This window comes from Gouania willdenowi, chromosome 17, assembly GCF_900634775.1.
Source record: "Gouania willdenowi chromosome 17, fGouWil2.1, whole genome shotgun sequence".
NCBI classification, from domain to species: Eukaryota; Metazoa; Chordata; class Actinopteri; order Blenniiformes; family Gobiesocidae; genus Gouania; species Gouania willdenowi.
The window spans coordinates 10,705,755-10,733,408 of NC_041060.1; the positions used below are offsets into that span (position 1 = coordinate 10,705,755).

Sequence of the window (27,654 nt, forward strand, 5' to 3'; positions counted from 1 at the left end):
TTCAGGCGCAGATAATTAGAGAGTGGCTCCCTGTCTGAGAGCAGTATCAAAGGGGGAAAAAAACGAGTAAAAGCTCGGAAACATTGCCACAGAACGCAGACAAGGATCGGGAATTGCTCGTTATCAGCGTCCAACATCATAGATCTCCATCCGGCAGCTTCCTCCACCTCCCAGCGTCCAACACAATGACGGACACCGTGTGGACCGTTGAACGCTGAAACAATGCATTTCATCTCCGTGCGCTGATTTCAAGTCAGATCAGCACATTATTGTTACTGTTTATGTATTTTTTCTTTTCTTTTCTTTCTTTCTTTGGAGCTTCTGGAGCAATGAGTGACTGAGCAGCAGAAAGGATTAAGTCAACGGTAGGTCACTATATAGCTTTCTTTTTGAAGAGTAATAACAATGTATGTGTATCTCCAGTCCATCTGATATTCTATTGTGACGCTTTAATCCTCTGAAAGCACAGGCATGTGTGCGTTCATTTAGACACAAGTGTTTGCACAACTACAATAATCCTGTGCATTAACTTAAAACACTTAAATAAAACCAGCAGTTTATATCTTTATTAAAAAAATAAAAAATACTAACAATCTCATTCATTTGGATTACTATTAAACTGTGCCGATGGATTATTAAATTTTTTTAATTTCTGTGTTTGCACAACGAGAATAATATTGTGCATTAACTTAAAATATTAAAAAAAAATACTAACAATCTCATTCATTTGGATTACTATTAAACTGTGCCGATGGATTATTAAATTTTCTATATGTGAAAAAAAAACCAATCTATTTCTGTGTTTGCACAAAGAGAATAATATTGTGCATTAACTTAAAATACTTAAATAAAACCTTATCTTTATTAAAAAAAAAAAAAATACTAACAATCTCATTCATTTGGATTACTACTAAATTATAATATGCAGATAGATTGATATATTATTCATGTAAAACAATGTATTTCTGTTTGCGTGACTAAAATAATCCTGTGCATTAACTTAAAATACATAACCAACAGTTTGTATTTCTTATTTAAAAAATACTAACCATCTCATTAATTTGGCTGTGACGCTTAAATTATTAATTTACATGTAATAAAACATTGTATTTCTAAATATGTTCTTTAGAAAATCACTTTTCAAGGTGGAGATTTTAAAATGAATACCACTACAAATGTAAAATTTTTTAGAATTCAACTAACAACCAAATTTGGTTTTTCAAAAATAGCTGTTGAAAACAAACGTATATAATGTTTTTTTTAAAAACATAAATCATTATATTTACCTGTGCCACATGATTTTCACAGCATGCCTTTCAAAAGAAAAGTTTATTTAAAAATAAAAGACAAGCCCAACATGAGAGACATTAAGCATTTATTCTTTTTTTTTTTTTTTTTTTGACCAGCTTTCCACGACCCACCCAGTACAGGTCCACGACCCACTTTTGGGCCTCGATTTACCAGTTGAGAATTGCTGCTTTAATGGTTGCTATTGTTTGTGACTGACCCATGAATGTAAATTATAAGCAAAATAATATTTACCACACACAATTATATTTATCAAAATACAACCATTAAACAACCAAGAATCTGCCATTTTGCCGCAAGGGGTTGTTAGCCTGTGCAGGTGTACCTAATAAACAGGCCACCCAGTGTAAATAAATGATGAACTGCATGCACAATCCTAACAGCAGCACTCAATGACAGCCTCAGAAAAGGATGAGTTGTTGCTTGTCTAAAGCTTTACCAAAAACCTGCCACGATTGCATGCTGAGCGCTTTACACAGACTGTTGTATTACATTGTATAAAGTTTATCAGAGACACTAAGACACTGGACTAACTGCGATAAGGTGCTTTATTACAATTTACTTGTTCCTAAAGAGCTGCTGCTGCTGTGTTTAAGAAACAAGAAAACATGGTGTGTTCCACAATTCTGTATCACTAAGATCAGAAAATGCATCTCAGAGATAATAAAAGAATAGCAATTTAACTGTAACATTGCACATTCACTTCACAAGGGAGGCTGGGTGATAAAAGAAAGAGGCGTATATTATAATAGCATCCTGCCTTTATGGTTCCGGTAGAAACATTGCAGTGACACTATGGGAACTGCCAAGAGCAATGTGCTATGGTTACCACAGACTTACTATTAATATTACATCTGTCCATACATCATATGGACCAACACTTCTTCATTACATGCTTCCACTCTTTCTTCTTAATATGCGAGTCAATTGCTATTCTGCCCAGGAAGCACCGTGAAGCCTAACATACAAGCCCTGAATAGGACCTCATTTGTTTAAGTGTGGGTGGCTGTTCATCTGGCATGGGCAGTTAGAGTCTTTATGCAACTAAAAATCTTTAATTTTTAATGGGATTGTGTCTGCAAGGCGACGATAGCTGAAATATTTGTGGGATATAAATGCACAGCAATCTCAGTGCTGGCCCCACTGGGAAAATATAAAGGGAACTGGTAAAGATCACCGGAAATGTTCAATACATGCTGCATGAAGATAGCATGTTATAACCAGTGTTAATTATGACAACAAATGATTTAGTTTTATAGTCTTTTGACTAAAATGCAACTTAGTATTCAATTCATTTCAACTTTATTTATATAGCGCAAATTACAACAAAGTCATTTCAAAGTGCTTGACAAAAAATAGAGTCCATAGTAAGAAAGAAGTCCATCTGAGTGTTCCAGACTAGTTGAGCAGCGAACCATTGATCAGGAACCTCCAGCTCCAGCATCAAGACACCTGAAACAGAAAAGAAAGCCCTTTGAGGGCGAGGAGAAGGCACAGACTGCAGGAAAAACATGATACACTCGTTCCTCGTGGTTGGGTTAACATTAAACGTCTTACGGCATCCTCCATGCTCTGAAATGCTACCACTACAGACAAGGTTTCATCTTGTACTGGTCGCACGTAATGATATATGGGGTGGACATCAGTGTAAAGGGTGTGAAACAGTGTGAGCAGTATGATGGGTTATGCAATGAGGAACAGAAGTGGGGGGTTGTTTACAACCCGGCACAACTGTGTATTACTATAAAAAAATAAAAAAATCATCAGGGCTATTTCATTTATAGTCTAGTTTTAGTCGACTAAATCTGTTACAGAAATAGTGGACTAAAATATAAAGCATAAAAGTTGATGCATTTTATATTAAGACAGCAAATTTTAAGTTTTAATCATAGTGTTTGGACTAAAATGCAAAATTTCATCAGGACTATTTCAGTTATAGTCAACTTTTAGTCGATCAAAAGATATTAAGATTTTAGTCGACTAAATCTGTTAACGATATAGTGGACTAGAATATAAAGCATAAAAGTTTATGCATTTTTTCTTAATTAAGACAGCAAATTATCTTATTTTGTTTTTGTCATAGTTTTTTGACTAAAATGCCACTAAGTATTAGTCAAAAAAATTTCATCAAGACTATTTCAGTTATAGTCTAGTTTTAGTCAACTAATAACATTAAGATTTTAGTCGACTAAAATTAAGTTACATATATAGTGGACTAAAATATAGAGCGTAAGAGTATACACATTTAAAAAAAAATAATTATAATAATAATAATTACCATTTATCAACCTGATATTGGTATTATTGTTTTTAAATGCTCACTACGTATGACCACAATCGCTCACTTCCTATTGGATCACTTACCTGCTTGTCCCGCCTACCGTGCAACCAAAGCAGTTTTGATTGGATACCTTCCAAAAAATAAACTTAGTTCTGATTGGATTTTATCTTATGTGAACTTTATAGATTGGTATTTATTATCGTTTGGTTTTTTATTAAGGTTTTGTTTATGGTTTTCAGTCACATGTATTTTTTTTTTTTAAGTCATTGTCTTGTTATTGTATCTTAAGAAAATGGAGTCGACGAAACCAATTATGGGAATTTTTATTCATGGAAATTAACAGTGGTTATGACTTATGATTATTTTTATTCTGCACATCAAACCCTACAGATAATGACAGTATAATGTATAGGACAGATTGGGGTTTGATAACATCTAACGTGAGTCTACAGATAGTGTCACTTCTATGGCAACAAGGGGACAGTAATATATGGGGGTTTTCAGACGCCGCCCGATATTACAGAAATGCAATTTAGGAAAGTGATAAGCAGATATTATCAAGGCATCATTTCCAGTTCACTGCATGAGTAATACATCCACTCTCAGCTAAACTGCAAACTGTCACAAAGTAAAATTTACAATTTAAAACCTCCCGTATGGAACAATTCTTGGGGAGGCAGGGGGAAGGTGGGGGGGAGAAAACATAATCAAATACTAACTCATCCATGTGAATACTTTTATCACAACTGTGGGTGATATTAAATTGTGGGGAATTGCTTTGCTTTCAATAGAATGTGAGTCCTGTGCAATCATACCCTCACCTCTCTGATCTCAGCGGTCCCTCAAAACGCCTTTTTCCATCGCCTCTGTCAAATGGGATTGCACCATGTTTGCATATGTGTGTGTGTGTGTGCCGTACACATATATGTGTGTCAGTGACACTCAGAAATGGGCAAAGAAGAAGAAGAAGGAGCCTCGGCCATGCAGACTGATGAAAATGGAGCGAAGAAGAAAAACAAAAAGAGAGAAAAAAATCTATTGCATTTTTTTAGCTGTGGTATGATCCACTGACTCATAAATTTTGCAACCCGTCAGACGAGACAGCGGTGAATGAATTTGCTCTGATCGATTGCATCAACCAACCTTGACTATGAGAAGGGATCGTGTACAAGAGACACAAAGGGGACTTTAGGGAAAACGGGCATCTAAAGATGAGTGACACAAGCCGTGACAGACGAGTGTCAGACAGGTTGTGCTGTCAGCAGAAAACACGGGAAAGTTATTTCTCAAAGTTTTTGTTTCTTTTGTTTTTTTTTTTAACCTTTTATGAAGTAGCCATCGGGGTGACTGAGGGCGTTATCAAAGAGCAGTTTATTTGACGCTTCATTCACTTTAGATAATTTTTTTTAAATTAGAGTGATGATCAGCGACGTGCCGTGACCACTAGGGTTGGGTAGGCAGGGCGTTGCAAATCGAGACCACCAATGTTGACACCAATGACAATTTCATATGTTTCTGGTGGCAAGTGTTAATCTAACAAAATCAACATCGTAAAACACCATTAAAGAAACTATTTTCTAATATAGCCTCCATACTCTCCCAGCGAGATATATCTCATGACACGGCAGCGCATCCGTTGTTTGTGTTGGAAACACAGAAACACGGAGAAAACGACAACAACGACAGCTCAGAACAGCCTCAGTGAGGCGCATCCACAAAGCCAATAATAATCTGTGGAAAATACGAACAATTTTCTGACCTTACCTTTGCTGAAGGTCTGGTAGCTCAGGTGATGGTCTCCCATTTTTTTTAAAAGCTGTCGTTTTTCCTCAAAATAAAGTTTATTTATCGTCTCTAGCGCTGTCATCCTGCCTGTAGTGTTATCCCGCCCACTAACTAGAGAATGTAGCAGCGGCTATTCTCTATCAATTCACTAATGCACTGTGAATGTACATATAGCATTTAGCATATCTAACAACAACAACAATACACAAAATGACTCCAAAAACACACAAAATGGTAGAAAAATACATAAAACAGCAAACATACACAAAATGTCAACAAAAAATACACCAAAATGTCTTCAAAAACACAATATGACACCAAATATGCATAGAATTACTCGCAAAACACAATCAATGAGTACAGAAATTCACAAAATAATGCACAATTATACAAAGCTACGAAAAAATACACAAAATGACTCCAAAAACATACAAAACTACAACAAAAAAACACACAGACTCTGAAAGCAACAAACACAAAATGACAGATATACTCAAAACAATCATTTAAATGTGCAAAATGAGTCCAAAACCCAACAAAATGGCAGAAAAATACATGAAACAATAGCAGAAGTACAAATAATTATAGAAAAATCTACAAAATTTTAAAAAAAATTGCTTCAAAAACGCCATTTGACAATAAAAATGCCTAGAATTATTTGCAAAACACAATAAATGTCTACAAAATTTCACAAAATGAAACACAAATATACAAAGTTACTCAAAAAAAAACTGAAAACAATCAACACACACGAGATGTCATAAGAATTTACAAAAAAAACCTCTAAACAATAATTCAAATATGCAAAATGACCCCCCAAAACACATAAAATGTAAAGAGAAAAAAAATTCTCAATTGAATACACAAACAACAACAAGCACACACAAAATGAGAGAAAAATATACTCGCATCCACATGTCACATAATTCATTATTACCAATAAACATAAAAAATTCAAAAAATGTGAAAAACAGTTTATGGTCTAATGGGAGTATTAACATTCCAACTGTAAAGCAAAACGTGATCTGTATCTAATCCTGTCGTGTTTGTTTTGTTCACTACATTTATGTTTCATCGCCATCGCAGATTTTTTAGCAATGAAAGATGTTGTTCCAACCTGTGTAAATAAATATTGCATCACGAAGGCGAAACAGGACAGCTCGGCTGGGTTTTTGACTATTGTTTATGAACTCCAAAGTTGTGTTTGTTCAAACGGAGAAAAACCCACAGAAGAAACTGTGTTTCTTGTGCTAAGGAGAGTGTTACAGATTTCAGTTTGATGGAGCTGAACTTCATCTTGACGTGTATGCACTAGGTTTTCAGGTGTTTGTTGTTCACACACACAGTAAATAAAATGGCTTGTGTTGTTTTAGGCCACAGTTTGCTTTTGAGTATAGAATCTGAGGTTTTGAAGAAAAAGCTGCAATAATTTGAGAAGAGTGTCCATGCAAAGTTATCATGAATCTGACGATACAACAGGGCCGGTTGTAGGCAGGCATATATAAGGGGGCAATCAGAAATGTGAGGGGGCATAATATGTACACATTATGCTCCAGCGCTTTGTTCCCCCGTGCTTATAGTAACAGTGTTTTCTTCATTGAAGTGGGTTGTTAGCTATGTGTCCAACCTAAAGAAGTGGATTACACTTAATCAGGCCTCTACCTTCAGACCTGTCCAACTCGGGTGTCCCACCTGAAGACTAAGCTCCTGCTGGTATAGCTCTTAAGGTCACTGAGGCACGCAAACCCCATGACCACAATAAGGTGGCAATCATTCAAAGGTGGGGGGGGGGACTGAAAAATAAAATAAAATATCCTTCATTCAGATTTGATCAACCAACAACGTAACATATATCTTAACTGGATGATTTTGATTTTGGTTCTGTGTTGATGAGTTCACCCAGAGGGAGGGGCTGTGGGGTCCTCTGGGGTTTTGGTGAAACTGTTTGGGTCAGATGGGAGTGAATTTGAAGAGTAGTGGGGGGCCAGGGGGGGCTTTGTGCATGAGGGTGGGCTTGGCCACCTCTGCTACGGCCCTGGAGTGAGCTGAAATGTGCACCTCAGCCCTGGTGGTGATTGTAGGACATGGTTGGGCTGTGGGGGGGCCTTCTCTGATGGTGATGAGACCCTGTCTCCCCCTCTCTCACCTCCTGCTAATTCACATCTTCTACACGAGATTTGATGAGAGCTTCTACCTGCTCCAGGGTCTCATTCTGTAAAGGCATCCCCAGGTTGCATTAGCCCAGGATGAGGCTGCCTGGAAGGGGTCTCACCAGTCCACTGTGGGCATGCCCAGGAGGGCTTCAAACTCAGCCACTATGGCCACCGTGTAGTGGTCCTGGAGGATGAACATGGTTGTGTGTTCCTAGTATTTAGCATTCCCAGTAATTAATGTTTGTTTTATTTCAGGGGCTGGCAGTTTTGGAGCAGCGCCGTCACTGCACGTGTCCGTGTAATGGTGGCATGCGATGCGCTCATTAGAGCGATATTTCGGGGCTACAAAGTAGTCCTGCGGGTCAAAAAATTGTGGCTGAAAGCCTGGCTCTCTGTAGCTGTGTGTAGCGCGTCAGCCCCAGGTTTGCGTGACGGACGCATGGGTGCGCCGCTTGCGGCTGTTATAAAAGCGGCCTGAGGAGCGCGGCGGCAGCCCGATAGGGCTGCGGCGGTGTTTGGCACAAACCCGACGGTAGAAGACCACCGTCCACCTGCCCTCATATCCCCGTTTATTCATAACAGGAGTAAAACAGCCAAAAGGAAGAAAGAGCAAGCTGCAACGTTTCGGTCCTTAAAAGGACCTTAAGGACCTTCTTCACAACCTTTAGGCGTATAAAAACGTGCAGTGTAATAGATGTGTCTCGTGAAATCTCAGCATGGAGTGAGGAAACATAATCTTTGATTTTTAGGGGCAAGACATTTCTTTGCTGGGGCGCTGCCCCCTCTTGCCCCTGCGATTCAATATATCCCGATACTAAACAATACGATATACATTGCGATACATCACGTTATCAATATTGACAAATTTCACCTTCACAAGTACAAAATGGTATGATATACAATTTATTTCATTTTTTTAAACTTGCGAGAACAAGTAAATGGTAACTAACTATAATTCAAGTTCTAATATGAAAAACAAGTGGTATGTTCATCAAACTGTCAAATTCCATTTTTCAAAAAAGTTAAATTTTTGCTTCTACAACGGATTCTGATTCTGTTAACTTCTTAAATTATTGAAAACAAAAGTAATCACATCTATAAAATGACCCAGTATGTTTTATAAAAATAAAATACAATCAACTTCAAATGCATTGAGGGGTGAGGTAGTTTAACAAAGTTTGATGTAATTCATTGACACCTAGTGACCGGGTGTTTACGTGCTATGCATATGTTAGTGCAATTAAATGTTTTTTTTCTTCATAGAAAACACAATAAAAAAAACTAAAAATGATTTGGACATTTTTCAGATCGATATGATAATCGCACAGTGAATATGGCGAGATATTGCCAAATCAATTTTTTGTTACACTCTTATTGTGGTCAAAAGTTTCGATTAATTTTCCCAAATTCATTTGAAAAAATACAGTTCTTAATATAATGTACATGTGTGGAGTGAAAGAATATTGCACATCATAGTTAAGAGCTTTGAGTGTTTATGATAAAACGCTATTTAAAATCCAATACATTATTATTATTTATAATATACAATATATTAAAGCTGCACTACCTGATTCTTGAACTATGACTAGAGGACCATGGCTGTATTTGAAAAGTAAATCCTATCTCCCACTCTGATAATTCCTCCCAGTCTCCTCCTCTCACGGAAGTGCGCAAAATTGCGCACGAGAGCTGAACGTGCACTACCGGTAAAACACGTCACCACGCAAAAGAATGTACACAAAATATAGAAAAATGGAACATTAGATTACCTGTCGAGAAGGAAAACAGCCACTTACGCATCCAAAGTTAGTCCAAGACTGAAAACAAGTTTGCACCATGCACGTGTTTCACTATATATCACGGCAGCCAATGAGGAGGCTTATTCGTGGGCTCTGCTCACCCCTCCTTTCTAGAAATCCTGTGATTGGAGCTAAAGAAGAGGTAATTTAATCACACCAAAAACTACCTTATAACCAAGAAATAAAAAGAACAATGTCTTAAAGTCATATAAATGTATAATATAATAAACACAAAGAAACTTGCAAATACCTAACATGTTCTACCTCGTGTGTAGTACAAGTTTTCAATGAAATGGTCCCAAACATTTGAGGTTTTAGGTTGGTTTTTCTTCTGTTGCGCAATTCTTCTTCACAATGTAAATGGTGAAGTGACACTGTGCCCAGCAGTTCATGTATGGTACTGCAGCAAAAATGAAGCAGATTTTTTTCAGATTTATTTTCGCATGGCTGTATACTGTATGTTACACACGTTGTGATTGGTGCAAATCTCGAGACGTCTTTATATCTAGTTCTATTTTTTTTATTTTGCCTCCTTAACCCTTAATGCAAAGCAATGCAGAAACAGTAAAAGGCCAAATACTGGAAAGTGCATTTCTGAAATTTTATCCAGATGGAATCCTCTTTGAAGTCTTTATTTACACAGTGAATGTTGTGAAATCCATCTTTTTGTTGGTGCGATCATGTAATGTTGCATCTGTGTAATTATGCAGATGATGAGCCAGGTTTGGTAAAAAGGTAAAAAATAGAGAGTAACAGCCAAATGTTACAGGGCTAACAGAAACTGTAAATGTCTCTGAAAGCGTTGAGCTTTCGTGATGAAAAATGGTGGCATAGAAGTAAATCTGGTGTGGAAAATGGAATATTGATTATGCATTCACACAGTTTCCATCATGCTTTTTAGTTCACAATTATTGGTCACAAATCACACTGTCTTGCATGCATTTCAACACAATATCTTGTTGAGTATTAGACAACAATTTATGGAGTATTTTCACTTATGGATGCAGGGTTAAGCTGCTGTTTTTTTAGTGCCAGTGTTCAGGGCTGGAGCAGTGATTTTAAAAGGGAGGGTGTTCTATTAAGTCAGGATACTCAACATGTGGCTGTTTATGTCTTATTTTTAATTATTATTCCCCCAGAAAACCTTAAAAGGGGGAAACTTTTTAACCCCTTTTTACCCTTTTCTTTGGCCATTTTGCATCTTCCTTTGTCCCAGGTATACCCCTTTTCCCAAAAATGTGACTCTTTGTAGTTTTTTCAGATTTTAGCTTCCTTTTGCCAAAAAAATCCCCTTTACTTAGTTTTTGTTCATTTTTGCAAATTCTTTTTGACACTTTTATCCAATTTTTGTTGATTCGTTAACCATTTTTATCACTTTTCATCCAAATTAGCTACCTTTTTCCCAATAAATGACACTTGTTACCTTTTCCCCTACATTTTGCCCTTTTTTCACTATTGTTTGCCACGTTTTGCTCATTTAAACTACCTTTTGCCATTACATTCCACCTCTTTCCTCTTTTTTGTAAATAGTTTTTGCCACTCTTGACTGCTTTTGGCCCATTTCAGTCACTTTTCACTCTTTTCTTGCCATGTTTTTGTCACTTTGTCAAATGGCTGTGATTGGCTTGATCGCCATTCAATCAATCTAACTGGATCAATACGTTTTAGACAATGAATCCCTTTTTAAAAAGGGAGGGGGATGATTTTTTGTTATTATGAAAGTGCGGTTGTCGCATCCCCCACGGGTGAGACGCGCCTGCCAGTGTTACAGCTAGAAAGTATTGCAGTTATCCGACGATCTTTGATTGTTTACATCTGACCTGAACAACAACTGCTGCTTTGCCACACACAGATATGTGAGAAAGCTTTCCTCAAAGGAGGGATTAAATGGGAAGATTTGTGCAGTTTGTCTAAATGCACAAAAACAAAGAGTGTTTTGGACCGAACGCTCCTCTGAGAGTTGAGGCAAAGTGCTGGTGCTGCTGCTGTTTCTCTGTGATTCTGCTTCAGGCACGCTGATAGCAAGCTTTAGCAAAAGCACACACGCGCACACACAAAAATAACAACATGTACTCATTTACTTCACGGCGCAATCATTCACAAAAAACAGACCTCCGTTTTGCAGAAAAATTGATGCCTGCAGAGAGAAAATAAGAAATCAATGCAGACTTAATAACTGAGCTGTGTTTGGTTTATTGTTCCAACTCAACGTTGCGTGTCCAATGTCCATGCATCTGGGCTTTTTTGGTGGCCACTGAAGGATGAGCGCTGCTGCTTTTCTTTTCATTCATCACGTGGATCTACTTCAGTTTGTTTGTCAGTGAAGTTTGTCTTTCTGAGTGCTACTCGTTCCTGCTCGTGTACCAAGTGCTACATTATGGACGTGCTCCGAATGCTTATATGTTAACGTGCGTCTGGGCGCAAATGGTCGAGGCTATCTCTCAATGTCAGTAAGTTACTTTTGGGCTGGTGCCACAGGGGTGTGCGCTTGTGGACAAAGGGATTCTCTGAGACGAGTGATTCAGTACCTGTCAGTCATAGGAGAAGAATGTAAAATGAAAAAAGGTTTGAGGTCAGAGGCTTGGAAAAGGGACATGACTGAAGCGAGGTACACATATAAAAACAATAGGGTTGGTCGTGTCATGACTTTCTCCTTTTCCGACCAAGGATGGCAAACACTAGATTAGTTTATGTTTTATAAGACTATAATATAAGATTATCTTATCCTATTAAGGTGTGTTAAGAGGGTTTTTTCCCCTACAATTGGCTCTGAGACGTCGTAAATATGAAACTTGGGGATGTTCCAATACAACTTTTTCACTTTCGATATGATACTGATGTTGCAGCCTTGCATATCGGTCGATACCGATATTGATCCGACACAATATCAGCACGAATTATACATTTATTAGTTATTTTGTAGTGTGGAATGTCAGAAAAGGCTTGATCAAGTGATGTTACTCAAACAGAGAACAATAGTCAGCAACAGTAGGTGAACCACAGTCACCTATGGATAGAAGCGCTGGAGCGGAACATTTTATCGGAGAGTTTATATTGGTGATTTTAGATGCAGACCGATAAAATCTGATAATTGTTTTCTGGCTGATATCGGACCAATATCCGATATCAATATCGGATTGGAACACCTCTACTCCTAACTCATGACCCCGTGATTTGTGACTTAGAATGAAAGGTAACCAATCAAGACTGGAGATGCACCAAAACACTGAAAGAAATTATTATTCATTATTCAGTCATTAGTCCTATTGCATTTATGGCTCTGAATGTGTACAAACCTCACTAAAATGAAAACATTTGTAATTGTATAAACTAATGTTCATGCTTCAAAGAATAAATCAATTAAAATATGAAAATCATTATTTAGCACTGACGTTCTAACAATCCACAATATAAAATGAAAAATACAAAACATTCTACTTGATCCCACTCGTAGATTAAATAATATTGTACAGGCCTATATACCTGACTGGGCTGCTGAAAGAGTCAAAATAAATATGTTATCTCATTAAAACACAAAGGGCATTGAAGTTCTTGATGAAATCAGCTTCTCTGCTTTATTTATTATCCAAGCATGTTCTTGGAGACACACTTTTATTGCAGTGTGGATCAATTCCTGTGCACGCTGGTTTAATTTGAATCCCATCCAAGTAATAATCTATATAAGTACAGTCGTGATAAAGTCCAAAAGATCTCTGAGAAACGTGCACTGACAGACTCTGACACCAGATGCTATCAATGCGTAGCGGTGCTAATGGTCTGTGTTGACAAAGGGCTACACGCAACTACAGCGTCTAAGTGACACAGAAACATAAAACACACTTATGTGTCCCAACTCTGCTCAGGAAACGCTTTAGTGCTGAGATGTATCGAAATACTCAGTGAGTCCGTGGACTGGACAAGTTGGTCCACGCTGACCATATCTACAAAACATCCCATTTTGGTTGTCTTTTTTTGGTAAGAAAAGTTTTTCGGTGGTCGTAATTTTGGTGCATCATTCACTAATCAAGATGCAAGCTGACTAAAATACACGTAATGCTGGCGTGCTATGGTTTTTGTCGACCAAGTTCAGCAGCCGCATGTCGAAATATCTCAGACATGTCTGTTACTATATTTATGAAGTTAGAGCCAATAGACTATTAGCTCCGACTTCAGGTGGCGTTCCAAGTCACTTTGTCAAGTGGGAGGTTGGAAAATCCCGAGTTCGGAGTTGCTTGGAAGGCAGCATTCGGTCACGTTGTTAGGTCTCACTTGATCTTTGAAGATTCCTGGTTTGAAGGAAGATCAGTGGTGGGACAGAATGGTTGTGTGTCCTTGGGATTCTGGGAGCACACTAAGGGTGTAACGATTCGTCCATTAGATCGATAAATCGATTTAATTTCCAACAATCAAACTACTGTACATCAATCTGTGCTTGGCAAGTTGGTCTTCCGGGTGACAATGAATGATCTAAAATGGTTTTAAAAGGTGTGTTATAAAAGCGTTTTTAATATTAAAAACGTTACGGCAGACTCTGTCGGCTTTCTGTGATGTCACGCGGCGCATGTGCAGACAAAAAACAAAACCGAGAAGCCGGCGACTGGGAAATTGATTGTATTGTATTATTTTTATGTTGAAAACATAAAACATCCTGTTGATTTAAACTGAAGTGTTGGTTGGACTTTGTTCAAATAAAATATGAATACATTTGCCTTTAAATGTTGTTTACTTGTTTATGTCCGTAATAAACTCATACGATTCCCTCACGAGAAACGTCAGGAATCTATAGTTACTGAATCGATTTCAAGTTACTGAATCGTTTTGGATCGAATCGTTGAATGAAATTGGCAACAAATCGTGATTTGAATTGTCTCACACACACACACACACACACACACACACACACACACACACACACACGCACACACACACACACACACACACACACTCCAAACAAAAATATTCAATGCCTGTGCATGCCGCTTTACTGGACAAGGACCAGAAAAGCGAGAAAAGTTAAAAAGAGTTTATGATTCAGTTTTGGGTCATCACACGGCTTAAGCGCCTGTGAGCAATTTAGCTGTAAAATGACAGCTTTTACTCCTGAGATGTTTTGCCTCACAGCAGCTTAAAGGAACTGTGCCTGGCCTTCAGGCCACACCAGCAGAACGTCCCTCATCACTGTAGTTACCATAACAACAGATGAGGCTGACCCGCTGCGGTGGCAGCACAGGGACGTGAACTTTGCTTCTGCCTGCAGCCCTCAGGCAGTCGGCTGCACCTTCGAAAATCACCTTCGTTTGGAAAAACAGAAGCATAACGCTCCGCCGCTGACTATGCAGTGTTATTATCTTCTTATTTTGTGCTGTGAATATTTGGCTAGTCTGGCTGTGAATGTTCAGCTGTGGATGATTTGTTTGGGAAAAACAAAGCGCATTAAACATTCATTTGCAGTTTTTATAAGATTTATAAGGCAGGCAGGAGAAACTTGGGCAATCTCCACATAGTAAATGCACAAAATGACTCCAAAAAAAATTCACAACAATACATGAAAATATACAAAATTACAACCAAAAATGCACAAAAATGGCAGAAAAAAACTACAAAATGAATCTAAAACTACACAAAAATGATGAGAATAAAACACAAAATGACAGGAAAATACATAGAATGACAACAAAAATACACAAAAGGAGAGAAAAAAATACAAAATGATTCCAAAACTGTACAAAAATGATGGGACTAAAACACAAAATGACAGAAAAATACATAGAACGACAACAAAAAATACACAATATGACTTACAAAACACACAAATACACAAAATGGCACCAAAAATGAACAAACACGAAAACAAAAACGCACAAAACAACATAAATTGACCGAATGAGAAAAATATAGATACAACAGTAGGGTTGTCGCGATGCTAAAATTTTCAACTCAATACTGATACTCGGTAAAATATTCGATACTCAATAATATTGTTGATACAACGTGGATAAAAAAATTAATTCCACACAAATATTTTTATTAACAAGACTTTGCGTCTGCCTGCAGAACTCAAGCAGTCAGCTGCACCTTTGTTGAAATAAAAAAGAAGCATAACGCTCCGCCGCTGACTATGTAGAGTGTAGTTTTCTGATTTTGTGTTGTGAATATTTGGCTTGTCTGGCTGTGAATGTTCAGCTGTGGATGATTTGTTGGGGAAAAACAAAGTGCATTAAACATGCATTTGCAGTTTTCAGAGTTTCCCAGCAAATAAACTTGGACGCGTTGCTGGGGAAGAAGACGACGGTGGTAATGAATGCTGAACAGGCTTCGTGTTGTGTGTGTGTGTGTGTGTGGCGTGAGCTTCAGTATTAGATTTCCTTTTTGGCATTTGTCAACATGACATCTGCCTGAGCAGGTTAGCTGCTTGTCTTTCACTCTTAGAGCTCTGCAACCCACACTTGTCAACCTTTTTACACACACTATACACAGTGGCTACACCACTGAATAGAGAGGCTGCATTGGTGAAGATGTTGAACGTGTTGATGTTTGAAAGCAGCTGAGCTAACGAGCCTGTGATTGTGCAGATTACGCATGTTTTGTAAAGGATTAACAAGACTGAAATGAACAAATTGACCTCTCGCCACTGAGATACCACATCAGGTGGAGCTGAATTTAAAACAGCCAGTCCTTCCATTTTAAACTTGCATTTGTAGCTTTGTTTAAATGCTCTTTTCTTATTTAATATTTTGTTATTGACAACTTTTGGTTAGCTGATGGGGATAATACTACAGTTTACCCTTGTCAGAGCGTAGATTTTTATGAGTAAGGAAATTCCAATGCTTTTTTTTTAAATTATTGAGTATTTATAGCACCCTCATATTGTTTTCCGTGTTTTTAATAGAAAAGATTTATTTTCAATAACTCATCCCCCAAATTTAGTCTGATTTTTAATGAGTATCCCAGAGTCCTGAGGTTATACTGAATCCAAAGGGTTATACCAGTGGTTCTCAACCTTTTTTGGATCGTGACCCCATTTTAATATCACAAATTTCTGGTGACCCCAAGGACATTTTTTTTTTTACTGTGTCACAAATACAGAGTAGCCAGATTTGTATACTGATTTATATTTTAGAAAGTGAAAATATGAAATACATTTGATTATAATTCTGTCATGTTTTACTTTCAAATGTAATAATAATAATAATAATAATAATAATAATAATAATAATGTAAACATTACATTGTAATCAGTATTTATTTTTATCAATTTCTAGACATTATAAGGGACCCCATTTAAATTCCAAGCAACCCCAAGTTTGAAAAACACTGAGATATACTCACTCTGAAGGGTTATACTGACTCCAAAGGTTTATACTGTTTCCAAGGGGTTATACTGACTCCAAAGGTTTATACTGTTTCCAAGGGGTTATACTGACTCTGAGGGGTTATACTGACTCCAAAGGTTTATACTGTTTCCAAGGGGTAATACTGACTGAGCGGTTATACTGATTCTAAGGGGTTATACTTACTCTAGGGCATTGAACTGTCTCCCATTAGGGAAATGCAGTTCCGTTACTTTACTTTGCAGGGATACTGCTTTCATTTTCCTTTAACAAATAACAAATGTCACTCCATGCCTGCATTTTTAGCAGAGGGCTGGTAAGTGCCTTCTATTTAGTTCAAAGCTCTTTAATTCAAAGCTATTTAAAAGTCCTTCCACTCTAAAAATCAGGTCACAAAAGCTCATTGAAAACCAAATCTTTTCCCTGACAAAAGACATGTCAAATGTTCTCCATGCATGTTGATACGGAAAGCCCTTTTGTTAATACGGGCCTCTGTCTTCACAATGATTATAGAGCTTATGTAGGTCACATTGTATTAATCTAGCTGGCTCAAAATCTAACGTACAGTATTAAAATCCACTTCATTTTTCATTTTGCTGGCTTCAGAACCATTGAATAACTAATCTGTGCTTATCTATGTGCCAAAGTGTTAAATTACGGCTCGGGATTGTGGCTCAACTAATGTTGCATGCATGCATGATACTAGTTCAGCAAGCAAAAAAAAAAAAGGATTCAGTCTTTAGTTATTTGAAAAAAAAAACCAAATAAAAGGTGGCATTGATTAGATCTGTGCGCATCCATATGATCTCCAACAGATGAAGATTCATATCAAGTGTTTATTATTTCACGTCAGACATTCTGATGCGATCCCCAGACGGTACCAAGGTACCAGGGTTGGAGTCAACTATAATTGTAATTGTGTAATTGATAATTAATTACAATTATGGCAAAATGATTATTATTGTTTTTATCATATAAAAAATCTGTTGAGGTCGTAATCAAAATTAAAGTATATTCGAGTTCAAATAATTGACTTTGTAATTGTAATTGCAATAAACTTCTATTAAAATTGACAATTATAATTCAAAGCAAAACTGTGTAACCATGTTACAGTTCTATGTACAGTTCTACACATACAGTAGTTAATTATTAAAATGTGTTTCACATCAAGCTTTCCCACATTTTATCATTTAAAATAAAAATTAAATAGGAGGAATACTGACACAAAAAAGGCTCAAACACTCACAACAAAAATATTAAAACCTATGTTTTCATTGATTAAGAAGCCTAACAAGGTAATCAATAGATGGGAAAGAAATGAGATGATAGATATTTGTTTGTAGTATAGTTTACAGCTGATTTAGGACCTGTTATCATAAGAGACGCTAACAGAAAGCTAACACAAGAGGAAGGTTAAATTTATTAGAGTATTTATTTAAGGCTCAGTAATTGTAATTAATTGTAATTGAATTTAGCAATTGAGAATGTAATTGTAGTTGACTTTTTGAGAATAAAAAAATGGTAACACTTTATAATAACTATCAGTTATAAGTAGCTGATAAATGATTAATAAACTGTTAGTTAATGAGTTATAAATTACTTATTGAATATTTGCATAACAGTTTTATTTATAACTGTGTCTTATAGATAGTTAATAGATACCTTACAAGCTGTTAACAATTTATAAACTACATGTTAACTATATGTTAATAATTTATAACTACAGTGGGGAAATTAAGTATTTGATAAACTGCAGATTTTGAAAGTTTTCCCATTTACAAAGACTGGAAAAGTCTGTAATTTTAATCATAGGTACACTTCAACTCTGACAGACGGATTATATATATATATATATATATATATATATATGTATATATTAAAAAAAATCCACAAAAAAACCCCATCATTTTCATTTTATTACATGACATAAGTATTTGATACAACAGAAAAAGGAAACTTAATATTCAGTACAGAAACCTTTGTTAACAATTACAGATGTTAGACGTTTCCTGTAGTTCTTCTTCAACTTTTATAACTTTATATACATTCATAAATGAGGAATAGTTGCAACTTTAGAATAACGTCCCAAAAACGTATATAAAGTTTTAACTGATACTTGTCAAGTCATTTGTAAGTAGTTTACTAACTTATTCATGATGTATTTCTAATTTTTAAAGGTATAGTGATAAATCATTAACATACAGGTGACATGTAATTTATAAATTGTTAAATAACAGCTTATAAGTTATCTATTGGCTATCTATAAGGCACATTTATAAATCCTTAACAAACTGTTAGCAAATATTCAGTAAACAATGTATAACTCATTAACTAACAGTTTTTTAAAGGTCCTATATCATGCTATATTAAGACCTTCCACATATGGGTAATATTTTACATTTTGCAAAATAAAATACTAATTTATTAAGAAATGACTTATTTTCTTTCAACCCGGAAGTTGAGACGCACGGTTTGTCGGCGCGCCGCCTCTCATGGGAAACAGGCACGCCCACCAAACTTTGTAAAGAATTCTGTGCATATTCTTATACTTACTTTCAAATGTATTTGAAATATAAAGACAAAGAAATGAGTATGGCTAACATTTTACTAGAGGTTTATTTTACTTACGGCTGTGGCCTCTCCATCAGTGAGTTTTATTGTGGGAATCGCTCCACAAAAACAGAGTTTTTTTTTTCCCTGTGCAGACTGGATAAGAAAGGACAATGACCATCCAAACAGATGTTCTTCGGCTGCTCGCATGCCTCTAGCATGAGAGAATGGGCGTGTATGATCACTGTGGAGGCGCGGCAAACAGCAGCAGGCACTTCCTGGAGGGGGCGGTTCAGAATTCTAGTGACGTCACTAGAATTTGAACCGCTTGTTTTTCAGAAGAGGGCAGAGAAGCAGCTCAGAGAGCAGGATTATAGAGGATTTCTCAGAGATGCAGGAGGGAATCCCACTTGTACTTTGGGGGTGTTTTTGATAAAGAATGAACATTGTAGCAAGGGTAAAAGTTAAAAAAGGTTGATCTATTAACTACTTAGAACAGAAAGTTATTATAAAGTGTTCCCAAAATGGGTGTAATTTAATTGCAATTGGAAAAAATGCATTTCACTCTAATCGTAATTGAACATGGATAATTATAAACGTAATTGTACCTGAAAATGTAACCCTGCAAGTTACACATTCATGTTTTAAAACATTGTGAGATGATTGGATGGATGCTGCCTCTTTTACTCCAAAGAATAAGCTTTCCCCGGGATAAAGGGGAGGCAGTGTAGCAAAGCTGGGTAAATCTACCGGCTGTCACTGGAGCAGAATGACTCTGCTCAGTGTGACATTTCAGCATGTATTATATCACCAACCTGGTCGTATCTCCTTGTTGTCTGCTAGCGATGAACCATCCTGAACACTGCTGGCCTACATGGCGTTGGACAGTGAGTCTGAGGTTGATATCATGTGATCAGTCAGGCAGAACTATAAATCCCTTGCTTGCTGTATATATGGAAGTTAGAAAAAAAAAAGGTGCATGGCTGAGTTGCTCCGTGATGGCTTTATATCAAGAAAAAATATTGCTTTGAGGTGCAGCAAGCAGCCAAAAGTGAGGGTGTTGATCAGGTGATTATTAGAAAATGGTTACCACTTGAGATTTGCTTTAGTGGGAAGCAAATGTGGTTTCTGAGATTAGAGGCTTTAAAAGACTGAGCCCCCTGCAGCACATTTACATGTGTGTCAGTCTCTGTGCAAGACAAAGAGAAAGGGACGTAAATAGAGGGAGTGAATAAGTGTGTTTGTGCATGCATTAAGCCAAAAGAAAAAAGAAAAAAGGGAAGAGGTCCTCGAGGCAACCTGCACATCTTTTATCACATCTTTAATTAATTGAAGCCCATAATAGAAGCAGCTGCAATTTCACTGAATAGACACAGTTGAATGGAAAACAGCCAAGGAAGGGAGAGATACGCTTATGTGCTCTTTGCTTTTCTATCAATCCTCCTATGGCCATTTTACAATCATTTGCCTATACAACACAACATATCTTCTGCAAACTGCTGCTTAGAATAGGGAATAAAGTCAAGATTTATTCAAACTTCCTCCTTCTCCTCTTCCTCCAGCTTTTGGACCTTGAAGACACCTGTTAAACCATCATGGGCCTCTGGTGGTTTTCCAGTTTGGTGCTGATGGTTCCAGCCCTCGTCGCTCAGCCCTCTGTGGGTTGTCCCGTTGGTTGTCGCTGCTACAGCCTCACAGTGGAATGTGGATCCCTTGGGATCAAGGAGATCCCCAAAGGCATATCTTCTGCAACAGAGGTGAGTTATACCCCTCTGTGCTACTACTATTAATACTAGGGCGACCATATTTTGATTTCCAAAAAAGAGGACACTCGGGCCAGCCTAATTCATACTTAAAGTTCTCAATGTTTTTTTTAATCTACCTTGTAATAGCAAAATACCATATAGTAGATAAATAAGCGATTTTAAACCTTGTCCACAAGGTTTAAAAAGCATGCAAATTAATGTACACAAAGACTAACTGCAGAAAAGCAGAATAACATTTATTCATCAAGAAATTAACTTATTTTACCCATAAAATAAGATCACTTACTGTAGTTTCTCCCAGTAGCTGCTTCGTTTTCAAACCTTTGAACCTCCATGGAGGTTTTATCATTCAGGAGAATATTCTTGCTAAACTTTTTTCATTTCAGTCAGGATCACATTAGTCAAATTATTAGCATGCAGTTTAGATTTGGCGGTAAGGCTGTGTTCTGGGACCTCTCTGCCATTCCACGCAACTGAGCTACATGGAAAGGCATAAGCAGAGAGATTGGTCAGCATGAACCCCTGGAACAGAAGCACAGACATTAGAGGGCAACAGGAGGCACTGTTTAATTAGACAGAAGAGGAGGAGCTGGGGTGGGGGTGGGTTACTTATTAAATTCACCAGTATTTGGTCTCTTCCGATTCATCTTTGACTTTAGTCTCTATTCTTTCTGCTGCATTTCTCATCAAAACAAAGCTGCATCTTTAGTTATTCCATCACGTGTGAGTAAAATGACTCTAATGACATGATATTGGCTGTAAAGAGCTACTTCTTAGCTTTCTCAGATGGAGCAAATAGAAGCAGAATTATTGTCATTTAAATTAACGTGTTCCGGGAAAGCCGGACATTTTCATGAGTTTTTCAAATCCGGACAGACGGACCGGACAAGACGTGAAGAGGCCATGTCCAGGTAAATCTGGGCGTATGGTCACCCTGCTTCTACAACTACACAAACAGTTTACAGCAGACTTCTTCTGATACATTCTTATTACTCTGAAATGATTGTGGTTAATCAATTCGTCATGACCCTCTTTGATGTGAGTTGGAGGGAGGGGCTGCACTGTTGGCTGAGTAATTATTCATTCCTGCTCTGAAAGTGACTCACACACACCCTCTGATCATCTGCTAAAAAGATGTTCTACATTACACTCTTCCTTTTCCTCTTGGGTTCAGACCACCAACATTACAGCAGCTAATGAATAATAAAGAGAAAGAAGTGTGTCCGGCCTAAAATCTTCTATTAACCTCACTCAGTAGGTGTCATATTTTTACTTTGCCACTGTGATTTTAGGCCAGGCTACCGGACTCAAAACGCCACTCACTTTATTGTTGTTGTTGTTTTTCTTCTTCTTGTGTACGCTAGTTAAAATTGCTACTCCTCTGATAATTGTGAATGGATCAGGCTGAAATTTGGTAGGTATAATCTATAGATTTGTAGGCATTGACGCTCGGAGCCTGATTTTCCCCAAAAGAAAAGGAAAACAAAAGTGGATTTCTCATTTATTTGACAGTCAAATATTATGATGGTTGGTGGTACCGAATCATTGGCACATACCAATATATAAATGAAGCCCATTACCCTGTACGTGTCAAGAGGGTGCCAGGGGGCCCCATTTTTCAAATGACTACACCTTTGTTAGTTCTTGTTAGATCGGAATGCAGTTTGGTAGAATACTTGATGAATGAATATGATGAGACGCTCGGAGCCCTTTTTTTTTTAAATGGGGCCATTTCTGATGATTTGCAAATTTATGGGAACATAGTTGTGTGATATATCATGTCAAAGGTGATTCAACGTAGATTACGATTATGCCTCACACAATTTGATTAGGGGCCTGAGGGGCCCACTCCCCATTTTTTTGGCAATTTCCATTAAAGTAATTTTCTCATTTTTTTGTGAGTCAAATATTGCGTCATTTGGTGGTACCGAATCATTGACACGTACCAATTTATGAATGAGGCCCATTACGCCGTATGTGCCACGGGGGCAACAGGGGGCCCCTGGGAGCCCCATTTTTTTACTCGGTGGAACCCAGTCATTTGACTGAATTCTCGAGAAGCTTTTCGGCGCGGAGATGTTCCGTGAGCCCGGCTGTAGTTCATCCGAACTTATTTACCTGGTAAATATTCTTGCAGACAGCCAATCACAAAGAGCTATTTTCATATAGCTTCGATCAAGCTAACGTGTCTTTAAGATCACACGTCCTGACATGGGGCTGTCATTTCTACAGTTTGACAGCACAGAATGAACCAGCATAGCCCTCATTTTTCTTAAGCCTGAACCAGTTTTCTCTGCATTTGTTGCATTGCCTACATTATCATAAATTCAAAGCTGTGCACAGTAGAATGAGATAGATCTCAATGTGGATAATTTGATTTCCTCTGTACAGGTAATGCGTTTTTCTCCCCACTAGGCACAGAATTTGCCTAATTTCTTCCAGAAAACAAAACCCAATTTAACAGTCATGTTCTGTCTCTGTTGCTCTAATGCAATCAAGTTATGAATATGATCGCTCTGCTAACATCATTCTCCCCTGTCTTGCATGAAGACTATCTTCCTCCAGGATAATACAATAGTGCAGATCCGCCTTCAGGACCTGACTCATCTTGGCAAGCTGCATTATCTGTATCTCCAGAACAACAGCATCTCTGCACTGGAGCCCGGGGCCTTCCTTAGTCAAGGTCAGCTGCTAGAACTGGCCCTCAATGGGAACCTCATCCACTTGGTCACCCCCGACATGTTTCAGGGTTTGGAGCACCTTCGGATCCTCTACCTTGCAGGAAACCAGATTACTAGAGTCCAGGACCACACCTTCAGGGGACTGCAGGTTGGTTTATTTGAACTCAGAGTGTAGTTTTGTCTAATCTGGTCAAATGTAATAGAAGCCTAAAAGGAAGTTTTGAATTAAGTTTTTTTTCAGCAAGGCGATTCAATGTGTGAACATAGATTTGATTGTAGAACTGTAGAACATTCAAAGTGAAGCTATCTGATTTTGGATCAGACTAATTTTTGATTGAACCCTCCTTTTACCATCAAATGATACAAACACATTTTACCATTGGGGTCAATCTGACCCCAGGGATATTTGCTTCCAGAAAATGATTTTCGTCCCTTTGTTTATTTGTTGAATATATAAATAAAGCCACCATCAGGCCAAACTTTTAAATTTTAATTCATGTATTTATTTAAATAGTTTTCATCCAAATCTTCTCAAATTGACTGACAACCTTCATGACCACATGAGTATGAACCCTATTGGTTGTGGTGATGATATGGCCTTTCCTGCTGCAGCGCCACAATCAAGTGAAACTTTCTGTTTTATATCATGTAATAACTGAAAAGTATCAAGTTTGCTCCTGACCCCAGAGGAACATCAATGAGTGCAATATGTGTTCAGCACATTGAAAAATGATCATGATAATTTTACGCTTAATGAAATTAGAAAAAGTGTGAAGCAAAAATAAAAAAGTCAACTATGATAAACAATGAATGGGGTCAAATTGACCCTGAGGATAATAGGGGGGGTTTTGGTTTTGTGCTGACAATAAGACAAAAAATACCGGATGGAAAAATACTGAGCAAATGCAAACCCACAGCAACTGACGGCCTGTCAACTGCTTTACTTTTTACTCCTTCGACATTTTCATTTTTTTGCACTTATCCTCCTTCTTTTGGCCTTTTTGCAGCGTCTGCAGGAACTCCACTTGCAAGAAAACAGCATCGAGCAGCTGGCGGAGGAAGCGCTGTCAGGCTTGTCTTCCCTTGCATTGTTAGATCTCAGTAGGAATAACCTCCGCACACTGGGGGCCTCATCCCTCAATCCGCTCATCAGCCTGCAGGTGTTGCGTATCACAGGTAGGCAAGCGTTTTAGAGGTTAGTTAACATGATGTAATCCTCCTAGAATTATTATTATTCAGGCAACTTTTGTGAAATTCTTGTCTGGTACAATTCAGAAGACCTATTACCAGTTTACAAGTATTCACGTTACTGTAATTGAGTTGCTTTTATTGGTTTATGGAGCATATTCCTAAATCAGTAATTAAACTTGTACTTAAGTACATTTAAACTTGTACTAAGTACTTTACTTCTTTTTAATAAAGAAGTAAAGTACTTAGTTACATTTCTACACCCAACCGTTACTGAGTAAATTTTTTTTTTTTTTTGTTTTAAAATGATCAACCGACATTGTCAAACTACAAAAAATGAAATGACCAGACAACAATCAAATGCATCACATCATACCCGACCAACCAGATTAAACGTAATGCACGGCGCAAAAACAGCATAGAATGCAGGTTATTATCTTAGTTTTACAGTTCACAAATGTAGCTGTACTTAGAGCCTGATATATATATATATATTTATTTATTTTTTTTTTTTTTTTTTAATTGAAATTATTGTTGTTTTTTTTTAATTATTTTTTAAACAACTTCTCTTTTTAAGAACCTGTTTCCATCTCTTATTCCAGAGAACCCATGGCGCTGTGATTGCGCTCTGGGTTGGCTGAGAACGTGGATCACCGAGGATGGCCAGCGATTGTTGAGCTCCGCAGAGCAACGTCGGTTGATGTGCTCAGAGCCTCCTCGCCTCTCCCACCTCAGCCTGGCTGAAGTTGCCCCAAAGAGTCTGGTTTGCATACCCCCAGTGGTCCAGCTGGAGCCCAGTCACCTGACTGTGAGACTAGGGGAGAGCCTCCGAGTCTCCTGCCAGGCATCTGGATACCCTCAGCCTCAGGTCACCTGGAAGAAAGCATCCCATGGTAAGCCCCTGTTATCCCCTCGAGGACTGGTTCAGGAGCTGGGGCCTAACGGAGAGCTGTTCAGGCCAGGCGTAGGCGGAGTGGTGACGGCCTTGCCCAGTGGCGGAGGGATCAAGGCAGGAGGTGATGGAGGAATCCATGGGCTTGTGCGAGGGACAGAGGAAGGTGGCGAGAGGGACAGCTTTGACCCCGACATGGGCAGTGGCATGCTCTTCCTTAGCAACGTGACTGTATCTCACGCCGGTCGCTATGAATGTGAGGCCTGGAATCCTGGAGGTGTGGCTCGAGTTACTTTCCACCTGGCTGTCAACATGTCCTCTTCCTCATATTCATCCCAGCTCTGGCCCAGTTTGAACACTCATCCACATGTTTTCTCATTATCCAACTCCTTCTATCAGTCAGAAGTCCTGGACATCAGCCAGGAGCCATTGTATGAGCAGGACAGCATGGACTTCAGCGCTTTGGGCCCTGCAACACAGACCGCCATTGCTATCGGTATCTCTTTGCTTGCACTTACTGCAGTTCTCCTTTTGCTTATGATCTACACGCGTCACCAGCAGTACCAGAAAGAGGTAAGCAGCTCATTTTGCACCACAAAAGAAGAGAGCATCCTTTATGTCAACGACTACTCTGATGGACCAACTACCTTTGCGCAGTTGGAGGAATACCGTGACAATCACGGCCATGAGATGTACGTCTTGAACCGGTCCAACCCTGTCACGGGCTCCACTTCCTCACGGTGTCCAATGATGAGTGGGTTTGCCCAACAAAAGGGTATGAAGGAGGCTCTCCTGGACCATGAAATGGTACAGACCTTGACCAGATCAGGTGGGATGGCCATTCGCAGAAACCCAGCAGATGGAGGCGAGGGACCTCTCACAACAGACCCAGAGGAACTCTTCCTTAGCCAGAGTCTGCTCTTCGGATCACAAGTGGCGTATGAGATCCACTGCTAAAAAGATTTCTATGTATTTCACTTCAAACCACATTTCAAATGGACTCTTTAGGAAGCCACTTCAGTATGGTGATCATTGTCTGGCATTCAAAGGAAGGATGAGTGAGAATAAGTGGTTGCTAAGAGGTATCTACATCACAACCAGCACTTCAATTTGATTGTAAAACACTAAAATGGGTCAGACAAGATGAACAGTTACAAGATAAAAGAAAAACCATCTGAAAACAGGGCAGTGGTGGCGTAATGGTTAAGGAAGTGGACAAGTTATCGTATAATCCAACCTGGGCCATCACTGTGGGATGTTGAACAACCCTAACTGCTCGTGTTATACGTCGCTTTGGATAAAAGTGTCTGTTAAATGAACTTGTAATCTTTGTAATCTCAACAGTCATGTAATTCCTCTCACGATACGACAGAACTGTGAAGAAAATGTGTTGACGCAAATGTGTTTAAGGTTTCCGTTTTCACTCTTTTCCTCTGTGTTTTGTGTAAACATAATGAACCTATTTTCTAACTGTGGATTGCAATTGTTTTGTGAACCCTTTTCCACATTTCATTAGATTTAGACTCTACTATTAATTATTTCTTCTAACATTAACTTTAGTCATGTTGTGTGTGTGTGAGTGGGAGTTGGTGGATGGACTGGGTGTTGAAAGGTTTGGTCAAAGTTAGGCTTCAAGAATGTTTTTTTGTTTTTGTTTTTTTAACGTTTGTCTTATAGTGTAGCTTTAATTGTCTGCAATATTTTCGGTTTTTCTACCATTTTTTTTTTTTTTCTAATTAACATTATTACATGAAATTAAGATCTCCATGTCTGACCTTCACTCCTGAAAAACACATCAGTCTGTGACAACCATTCAGCTGTAGGCATTGTCTTTGGTTTCTACATTATTAAAAGTATTTTAAAAAAATTACTGTGTTTTATGTTCAACTTTTCCCCTTGACACATGTTTGGTGGAGTTCT

General features: G+C 38.0%; 1 protein-coding gene across 1 annotated transcript; it reads left to right on the top strand.

The window, feature by feature from the left end:
• On the top strand, positions 1-27,275 carry lrrc24 (leucine rich repeat containing 24). The gene is made up of 5 exons (XM_028472198.1): positions 1-365; positions 20,770-20,964; positions 23,524-23,802; positions 24,662-24,830; positions 25,445-27,275. Exons 2-5 carry the CDS (start codon positions 20,803-20,805, stop codon positions 26,689-26,691), a joined length of 1,857 nt encoding a protein of 618 aa, XP_028327999.1. The 5' UTR covers positions 1-365; positions 20,770-20,802; the 3' UTR covers positions 26,692-27,275.
• Positions 27,276-27,654: the final 379 nt, after the last annotated feature.